The following is a 10,930-nucleotide window of genomic DNA, read 5'->3' as shown; positions in this document are numbered from 1 at the left end:
CATTTCAAAGTTCCATTTCAACCTCATCGTTACCACAGACTCGTAAATGTCACTTCAACCATCATGAAAAGGTACATCAAAAAGTACATGCAAGTAATTTGCCATCCCTACTGTTAAAAAAGCCATTTTTTTGTGAAACGCCAAGCGCAACCAGCTTGTTATATTTTAATTAAATAAAAACGAAAATAAAGTTCTGAAAGCATAGATTATACGCTTAAAATTGTGAAAGGTATATTGGTGAACAATTTGGTGATTTTCCAAATGGAATAAAGTGATTGTTTTTCAGATATTTTACAGACACGCTGCCTCCATGGAATAAAACTGGTTGATAGACGCAGCAACATGTAACTCGCTACTTGTAACTCAACATCATCATTAATGCCAAAAATTATGTTAAATGTAATGTGATAGTGGTATAAATGTTATATTTTTAAGAATTTGTAAATGTTTAATCAAATTAATAAATATCTAAACAAACGTGTTTTACTCGACCACAATGATTCTTTTACAACTATCTTAAAATGCACTTTTTCTGATTGTTTGGAGGGTCCCTTATTGGCGTCGTTCTAAATTGATCTATAAAAGCACCTAATAATTGCACTCATGCGAAACATTTTTGTAGTAACTTGGCGTGGTACAACTTCTCAATAGTGACGGCGCTTTTCCGACGAGTTTTTGATGTCGTATATGATTGTTTTCGACGTAGTGGGGATTCTCAAAAGAGTCCCCAAATTCAAAAAATGTTGGCAGGGCGGGCATAATCGTGTCGCACATATCCCATATATTGGCCACACTCGTAGCTCGTGGACATAATCGATATTTCTGCTTGTTTATGGGATCGATAACACATTTATCGATATTTTATGCGCTTTACAGACTATCAGTTATTCCGGACGGAATGTCGGTGTTTGTAAAGAATCTTAAGCGGACCTTAGACGGTCGGATAAACACTCCGACAGAGGTTCGTCTACTTGTTGTGTGTTCGTTCAAGTTTTGCCCTTACACTGCACGAACAAATGTGATGACAACATGAAAAAATAAGAAGAAGCATACACAAACAATGAAGTTGTACGAAGATTTATGGGTGAAACCATTTTTTACTGAAAAAATGGAAGAAAATAATAAAAAAATCCTGGTCTATGTGTCAAAACAATGATTCCTGAAGTAATCCACATTTAATATATTACAAATTACTTGATGAATTTAAAATACTTGTCGCCTGGTTTCCCATTGATTGGAAGTGGATATTTTCCACGTTTTTGCCACAATACTGGTTTAGATTTATATATTTCTTTAATTTTCAACCAGAATTGGCGATCCATAATTAATTTCATTGCAGAAATGCCTGTTTTTAATGTAAAAATTAATTTGTCTTTGATGTTTGTCGAACATCCCCTTATGCGCTTTACAGATTATCAGTTATTCCGGACGGAATGTCGGTGTTTGTAAAGAATCTTACAGTGTGTCGTATCGATACGACTTGTCGGCGATGTCTTAATAATCGGTAAATGTGTTATCGATCCCATAAACATGCAGCAGTATCGATTATGCCTTCGGAATTAACTTATAATGTTCACAATATATGGGATATGTTCGACACGAGCACTGTCGTCCGGAATAACTGATAGTCTGCAAAGCGCATTACACTCAATGATTAGTACCACCCAACCAGAAAAAATCAAAGTTGTTTTGATTTTATGCCAACACGTCCCCGCGACAGCCGAACGCGACCAATTATACAATCGGATTTGTCGCCGCAACGTGTTGTGTCGCAGGGTTTATCCGACCGTATAAGGTGCCCTTTACAGTGTGTCGGATCGATACGACTTGTCGGCGATGACTAAATAATCGTTAAATGTGCTATCGATCCCATAAACATGCAGCAGTATCGATTATGCCTTCGGACTTAACTTATAATCTGCACAATATATGGGATATGTTCGACACGAGCACTGTCGTCCGGAATAACTGATAGTCTATAAAGCGCATTAGTGTTTTTGGTAGTAGCTACACTTTTGACCGTAGGGGAATCATACGAATTGTCGGCGATGACTAAATAATCGGTAAATTTGTTATCGATCCCATAAACATGCAGCAGTATCGATTATGCCTTCGGACTTAACTTATAGTGTGGCCAATATATGGGATATGTTCGACACGAGCACTGTCGTTCAGATAAACTTATAGTCTGCAGGGCGCATTAAACCAATGTTCACACCGACATTCGCTATGGGTTTGTTTAGATATTTATCCGTAATCGATAAATAACGATTATCGATTTTCCTTTTAATCACTATTTCCAACACTGGTGGTGCAAAAGGATTTCACTATTCGTTGAAAAGAGGGACGCTTTCTATTGTGCGGGGTGAACGGGAGTAATTAAAGAACAGAAGAAGAAGAATAACAAAACAAGAACAAGCATAGTGCAAAGAGACAGCACGCGACAGACAAATTCTCCATTGGCAAATAATCGTCACAGACATGGAGAATAGTAAAATAGAATTGGACGAAACGCAAAAGCAGATATTCGATAAAATTGCCAAAAATGATAAGGACGGCTTTAAACTCTTGATTACTCAGGTTAAAGGAGGAGTAAACTTCATAGATGAAAATGGAATGACCCCACTGCAACATGCATGTTGCAAGGGAAACAAGGAAGCCGTTCAATTATTACTTGATATGGTAAGTATTTTGGAGAAAACTGTCCTCACTTCTTGGGCTGCTAGTTACTTTGTATCTGGAGCCACGTGCTCTTTGTCATAATCATTTACACCTACATACTATAATTCATTATAGGGTGCTGACATAAACTACAGCCAACATGGAGCGAATTATACACCCCTGCACTTTGCAGCTATATCCGGCAACACAGAGATTTGTTCCATGCTTCTCGATGCTGGCATCAATCCGAACACTCTGAACAGTGTCAACCGGACAGCTTCACAGATGGCAGCATTTGTGGGCAATCACGGCTGTGTTGAAGCCATCAACAATTACATTTCAAAATCACAGTTGGAGTACTATACCAAACCGCAAGGACTTCAGAAAGAACCCCATCTTCCACCATCACTGCTCGATGTCTTCCATAAGTTTGTTATTGATACGAATTTACATCCCGTCCGAATAGTTTTGAACCTTCAAAATCTTGGATTACTGAAGAACTTATCCGGCTTGAAGAAAGCCCTTGAACTCATGTGTGAAAAGGAAATGAAAAAGACGTGCGACGTCAATGAGCTAATGGCTTTTAAATATCATTACTTGAGCTGGATCATATCGGAGTTGTTGCGTTGTGAGGAACAATGCAAAGTCCAACGCAAAGATAAGCCATCAGCAATTGCAGATGAACCCAACAAACATGACTTTGTTGAAATGTTCATAAAACGAGTGCTTAAAGAGAACAAGTTGGGCCAGTTGGACTATGTGGAATTCACAATACGCGACTGTGTTCGAGAATTTCCCTTCCGGGAATGTACTATTTTCCGTCAAGTGGTGTCCCAGTTGGCTACTAAAGATGCTGCTCCTGCTTTATCAATATTACGTGCTGCCATTAATGGTCAGCGGGGTTTTTCCGACGAGACATCGTATTGCAGTTCTTGCGGCAACGAAAAACCAGACAAGAAGTGTTCTAAATGCAAAGCTGTGCAATATTGCGATCGCGAATGTCAACGCTTGCATTGGTTCATGCACAAAAAAACATGTAATCGTCCTATATCAAGCACAACTGCCGCCGCAACCCCCAAAGGACCCATCGATGCATCAGAGCTACGTGAGGAATTGGCCCGTATGACTGCTAGTTAAATGCCATTTTCTATCCGAACCAAGATATTTCAGATGGTAGTGTAGCTAGAGGGGGACAAAATGTGTAATTTGATGTGTGCATTTTTCAATATAGTAGGTTTTATATTTTTATTGGAATTGATAGTTTACGATAATTCCAGGCGCTGAACTTTGTTTCATTTTCCCAGCCGAAATTTTGGGTTCTGGTTCCATCACCCCCTTTTTAGTAGATACAGTTTGGTTATCCCAATACTTATTTTTTTTTAATTGTATGTATTATTGTACTCGCTCAAAACGGTGTGTATTGAAAATATCATATTCCCTTTTTTTAAATAAAACAAAAAAATGGACCATGTGTTTTTAATATACTTACAACTGAATAGTGTTGTGTATTTAATTTGTAGTAAAACCACTATAACAAAACTATACCCAAAATACGACTAGGTCGAATGCAAAGTGAACCACCTCACACATTGCATTGAAGACATCACTTTGTAACGGACCTGTAAAATGGTGGAAAACAATATAACATCTATTGAGGATTGTTTAGTTTACCGGACCATGTCATTTGAGGATGTTATAATTTTAAAGTTGAATTGGTACACTTACTGAAGATGAAACCAAGGTTAACATATATGAGTATTATCAAACTGTGGAAGAATTAGGACCATTTTTGGGATTTAAAGAGCATTCTGATTCTTTCGGTATATATATAAATCGGCCTTCTTGGTTCTCAAGGAGTCTTCGCATAATAAAATTCGCAATATTTAACAGATTGGATTTCATGGCAATTTTTTTTTGTATTAAAGTCACTAGGAGTAAAAAGTTATTCTGGATAACTAGCGAATTTATGAGGCCGGTGCTATGGGCCCCATACACGCTGAATTTGCTTTTTGGGCATATAAAAGTTGTGCACATTTGGGAGGTGTGCTTTTTTGAGACGATAATTTTAATGTTATAATATAGAAAACGTCTTAATAAAATTATCCCTCCTGATAGGTGCCCTCTTTTCGATTCATTTTGTTATTAGATGAGGTGGTTCAGACGGTAAATTATTCAATCATATAGAGGATGCAGTTTCTTTATTTCTTTCTTTATTGTAATATAAAGACTTCAAGGCCAATAAACATTATCACAAATAGTATAATCTAATTATTTTCTTCAGCAATGTACAAATAACGCGGCTCCCGAGCCATATATTGAAAACACAAAAACATTTAAATGTTTAGAACAGAGCTTCCCAACGCAATTTGCTTTGCGCCACCCCAAAAACTGTTTCGATTTCGTTGCGCCCCCCAACCTAAAAAAAAAATTGTTTACCCAAACAAACAGAAAAAAAAAACGTTAGCAAAACCTAAAAATATGATTAATAATAATTAAAAATAATTATGAATAACAATGTTAATGAATATTAATATAAAAGAGTTTTTCAATTAGTGGGAAATTTGGCAATTGTTCTTTTCATTAGCTAGTTTTTTTTTAATATTTGGTACTATTACTGATCAGGTACATTTCAAATCAGTTTTAACATGAAGGTATTTTGTATTTTGACTGTAAGTCTAAAAGTGATGAAAATTGTATCAACATTTTTAAAATGTGTTTTTGTCTTCACACATTTAAAAAGTGGATACTATTTCTGATATTTTACTAATAATGGAAAACCTACACCAAATTATGGTATTAAAATCGAACTTAATACTCACCTTAAAGCATATTTAAGAACCAAAAGTAGTTTTTAGTATATTTTTGCACTGTAATATACTTACAAGCTCGTAAATACGATCAGCAAACATTTTGTTTGCTGTTATGTCTCAATTTGATAAATATTCAGATTTTTGGGCAAATACATACTATAGATATTCATAAAATATCGTTTTAATTATGTTAGGATAGCTCCTAAGTTGACATTTTTATACCCTTCACCACTACTGTGGTACAGGGTATAATAAGTTTGTGCGTTTGTATGTAACGCCAAGAAGGAAAAGTCTGAGACCCATCGTTTAGTATACCGATCGTCTTAGAATTAAATTCTGAGTCGATTTAGCGATGTCCGTCTGTCTGTCCGTCCGTCTGTCTGTTCATGTATTTTTGTGCGCAAAGTACAGGTCGCAGTTCAAGTCCGATCGTCCTCAAATTTGGCATAGGGTCGTGTTTTGGGACAAAGACAATCGCTATTGATTTTGAAAAAATCGGTTCAGATTTAGATATAGCTGGCATATATATTTATCCCCGATCTGGTCATAATTGGCGTATTTATCAACCGATGTTCTTCAAATTCAGTACATCCGAATATTTTATGAGTCTCGACAAACTTGCAAAATATCAGCTAAATCGGTTCAGATTTAGATATAGCTCCCATATATATCTTTCGTCCGATTTAGACTCATATGACCGCAGAGGCCAAAGGTTACTACCGATTTTCGTGAAATTTTGCATAAAGAGTAGAATTGACATTCTACCAATGCTTGGTAAATTTGATTCAAATCGGTTCAGATTTAGATATAGCTCCCATATATATATATATCTCGTCGGATTTAGACTCATATGACCACAGAGGCCAACGTTTACTACCGATTTACGTGAAATTTTGCATAAAGAGTAGAATATACATTCTACCAATGCTTGGTAAATTTGATTGAAATCGGTTCAAATTTAGATATAGCTCCCATATATATCTTTCGTCCGATTTGAACTTATATGGTCTCAAAAGCCAGAGTTTTGCCGTGATTTGGTTCAAATTTTGCACAAGGAGTACGTTTAACAGTATCGGTAAGTGTGCCAAATTTGGTTGAAATCGGTTAAGATTTAGATATAGCTCCCATATATATCTTTCGCCTGATTTATACTCAAATGACTACGGGGGCCAAAGTTAAACTCCCATTTAAGTGAAATTTTGCAGAGATAACAGAATTATTATTCTAACTATGCATGTCAAATTTAGTCGAAATCGGTTCAGATTATATATAGCTCCCGTTATATGTACACCAGAGTTGGGAAAATATGGTAGACTATTTCATATTTTAGACCCATTTTCAATGGTATTTTCCTCCAATTGACTGCATAGTTTCCACGGAGAATATATTTAATATGATATTTAAGTGTGTCAAGTTTGATCTAATTTGGTTCAGAATTAGATAAAGCCTCCATATTTTCGTTTTTCCGGTTTATACACACAAATGCAAAAATTCCCACACTTTCCACAAAATTCTGTGATAATTTCCCCATATCTTAGTCATATCCTACACACTGTAATGCCAGACTTTCCACAGAAAGGTTGAGTTTTAAATGAGGCTCCAAGTCTGCCGACTTGACCAAATAATATATCACAACCCACACTTGACCACATATCTTGGCAAGATCTAACCAATGTCCTTGTAAAATCGTCACTGCTGAGTAGCAAAAATTGTAAATGTTACTCAAATTGTCCTATATCTCGAATACATAAGTATCGCCTGATAAATCGCAAATTCTCTTTTGTACAATTGCCTCAAAATTTCTCTCGCTTCATATTTCCCATATTTTTTTCATTAACATTGTGTTTCATTCCAGGGCGTTAGCCGATTTCAATTTTAATTCTAGAGATTTTGTAGAAGTACAAAAAATTGTCTCCATTATAAGTATTTGTATCTGGAAATGCAAACCTTTATATAGCTCCCAGAAAATCTGAAGTAGTTGAGATGGTAACACAAATCTTGGTCTACATAGCGGTAAAGGGTATAATATAGTCGGCCCCGCCCGACTTTAGACTTTACTTACTTGTTATTTGTTAATAATTGTACCATGTTGACACCGATATATTACTGCCATTTGAACAAGTTTGCAATATTATAATGAAGACTAGTTGCTCTTTCAAGGCAAATGAATTGCAGAACTAATATCATCTTTCGTATAAACGGAATTTAATTTATTAAATTTAATTTATTAAATTATTACAGCCAAAATATTGTGTTATTCACAACAACACACATTTTTGCTATAACAGCAGTTTTTGTATGGTCATTCAGAAACAAGGTACGAAATTCAGAATATTCGGACAAAATTTTGGTTAAATTTGGTTATACGGCTATAGTCAGATAATGGAAAAAAGTAAACGAAAATTTCTCTAACTTTATTTTAGTTAATGAAAATCATTCTAAATATTGTTTGTTTACTTTAATGGCATGAACTAAAAATGAAAAAGAACAACATTTTATACAAATGAATTACACAATTTTACTAAAAACGAAATTCACAAAAAGAAGTAATATATTTTAAAATGTTGTTGTTGTAACAGTTTATTGTGATTTCATCCATTTTATGTTATACGCTTTGGTACTTCAGCTTGTTGCCAGATCGAGGAACTCTGCGACTAAGGTGGGGTGTGTCCAGAGTGAACTGGTGGTAAGTCGGGTTTGTTTAGCTGGGCAAGAGAAAAGATGACGCGTGTCGTGTGGCCCTTGGTTGCAAATTGGACATACGTCAGCTACGCTGCTATCAATCACTGATAAATAGGATTTGAGGCGGCTGCACTTGCCTGATCTTAATTGGGATAAAACTACCCTAGTCTGCCGTGGGAGGTCTCTTTCCTCTGGTGCTATGGGCGGTGGTTGGACTCCGAGAACAGGATTAACTTTGTAGCTTCTCACCGCTTCAGCTACAGTATCCTCATGAATCCTGTTCAAACCGGCCTGGTACGCTGCTTGATCTAGAGGCTCTCTTTTGTAGCGCTGGATCTCGCGGTCTAGATGATGTATATCAATCCTTACGTTCCTGAGTAGTGGTTGTGTATTCATGAGATGGTGGTTTGGATGATAACAACCCAGGAGATACTGCTTTGGCAACATGTAGTTGTGATTTTAAAACAAGTCAATTTTACCGAAATTGTATCTGTCTTGAACTTCGTATATCACTAAAGACATTTTAACAATTTTTAATTTAAAAGTTATAAGATGCCTTGCCGAAGGCTTCTTAACATCATCTAAATTGTAAGTTAGTCCATGCGGGATATATCTTAGGCAAAATAAAGGCCGATTAAATACGTATATATTAAGTTCCTGACCGGTATATATAGGGAAGAAATAATTACGAACCGATATGAACTTTTGTGCGGTAATTATAAAGCCAGAACTGAAATATGGGGGTCGCTTTATATGGGGGCTATATAAAGGGTGGTTAAAATTTCAAGGGCCGATGTTGATTTTGAATAAAACACAAACTATTTAGGAAATTATTGTAATTTTATTTTATTATGGTATATTGGTATTACTCAATTATGTATGGAACAAAATATCGGCCAAATGGGCGCCGCGACCTCGGTGGTACACCTTCATCCGATGTTCCAAATTTTCGATGACGCTGAGGCATAATGGAGGTTCTATGCCGTTAATGTGCAGAATTATCTCATCCTTTACCTCTTGAATTGTTGCTGGCTTATCGACGTACATCTTTTCTTTCAAATAACCCCAAAGAAAAAAGTCCATCGGTGTCAAATCACATGATCTTGGCGGCCAATTGACATCGCTATTACGTGAGGTAACACGGCCATTGAATTTGTTGCGCAAAAGAGCCATTGTTTCGTTAGCTGTGTGGCAAGTGGCACCGTCCTGCTGAAACCATATATCGTCCACATTCATATCTTCCAATTCGGGCCATAAAAAGTTCGTTATCATCTCACGATAGCGAACACCATTCACAGTAACTGCCTGACCGGCCTCATTTGGAAAAAGTACGGCCCGATGATGCCGCCAGCCCATAACCGCACCAAACAGTCACTCTTTGTGGGTGCCTTGGTTCTTCGACAATCACTCTTGGTTTCTCATTCGCCCAAATGCGGCAATTCTGTTTATTGACGAATCCACTGAGGTGAAAATGTGCCTCATCACTGAAGATGATTTTCTCCGAAAATGGATCATCCACTGTTGCCATTTCTTGGAACCATTCTGCCCATTCACGACGTCCATGGTTCAAATTGAGTAAGTCTGAAATAGAGAAATGTCAAATAAAATTCGGAAAAAAAACTTGGCGTTTAGGTGTGGTTCACATTCAACATCGGTCCTTACAATTTAATCACCCATTATTTTAATTTTTCTCGGGGCTATATATGACTATAGATTGATACGGACCAATTTTGGCATGGTTGTTAGCGGTCATATACTAGCGCAAATTTTAACCGGATCGGATGAATTTTGCTCCTTCAAGAGGTTCGGGAGATCAAATCTGCGGATCGGTTTATATGGGAGCTATATATAATTATGGACCGACCAATTTTTGCATAGTTGTTAGACCCCATATACCAACTCTATATACCAATTTGAGTCAGATCGGATGAAATATGCTTCTCTTAGAGGCTCCGCAAGCCAAATCTTGGGGTCCGTTTATATGGGGGCTACATGTAAAAGTGGTCCGATATGACCCATTTGAAGTTAGCGTGATATCAACAGACGGACGGACATGCTTAGATCGACTCAGAATTTCACCACGACCCAGAATATATTGTTACGAATTTGATAATTATAGATATAAGTTTATTTAAATTAGTTTCCGTTAATTTAAAATTGTAACGATAAAATTTCGCTATCACTTGTTGGAATCATCTATTCATTTTCTAGTATTTTCCTGAATTTCTTTTATGTTCTTTTGTTTGCTTACCGAAATGTTAGTTCTTACTCATAGAATAACAACCCCTTTGCTTTGTTAGTTTGCTTTCTCATTTCATCTCATTGTCTATTGTCATTGTTGTTGTAGTAATGCGAGCATATATCTATGTGAGTGTGTATGTGTTTGGCAGCCACCAGACTAGTGTTGGGAAAGTAACGAGTATTTGATTACAAGTACTCGTTACTGACTAATTTTTTGAGTACTCGTTACGAGAAAATGAGTACTCAATATCTTCAATGCCAGTTTTTTTTTTCTAACGGTAAGTAAGTTGGTTGGAAAGTATTAATTGAAGTTTTCGAAAATCGTTTTATCAGTTAAAATGACACGAAAAGGATATATGGCTTCATATTTGAAGAAAGTGAAACATTTATCTGATTTCTTAAAAACGTTTGCATTTGAAAAAAAATTGCATTGGGTGTATGTGGGAGCTTTAATTTAAAGAATCACATGGATCACGTCTCATGCGAATAGTATGAATAATAATGTCGTTGACTTCAGCTGGTTCAATCCAATTGTT

General features: G+C 36.3%; 1 protein-coding gene and 1 long non-coding RNA gene across 2 annotated transcripts; both read left to right on the top strand.

Moving 5' to 3' along the window:
* LOC142234888 (uncharacterized) lies at positions 1-500 on the top strand. Its single transcript, XR_012721736.1, has 2 exons — positions 1-229; positions 287-500. It is a non-coding gene; the product is annotated as an uncharacterized LOC142234888 (long non-coding RNA).
* Positions 501-2,344: 1,844 nt separating this feature from the next.
* On the top strand, positions 2,345-4,157 carry LOC142233633 (ankyrin repeat and MYND domain-containing protein 2). The gene is made up of 2 exons (XM_075304634.1): positions 2,345-2,682; positions 2,797-4,157. The coding sequence occupies exons 1-2, from the start codon at positions 2,482-2,484 to the stop codon at positions 3,796-3,798; spliced, it is 1,203 nt and encodes a 400-aa protein (XP_075160749.1). The 5' UTR covers positions 2,345-2,481; the 3' UTR covers positions 3,799-4,157.
* Positions 4,158-10,930: the final 6,773 nt, after the last annotated feature.

Source organism: Haematobia irritans, chromosome 4 (assembly GCF_050003625.1).
Source record: "Haematobia irritans isolate KBUSLIRL chromosome 4, ASM5000362v1, whole genome shotgun sequence".
NCBI lineage: Eukaryota > Metazoa > Arthropoda > Insecta > Diptera > Muscidae > Haematobia > Haematobia irritans.
The sequence above is the reverse complement of the archived record's forward strand: the minus strand, read 5'-3'. Positions and strand labels throughout refer to the sequence as shown.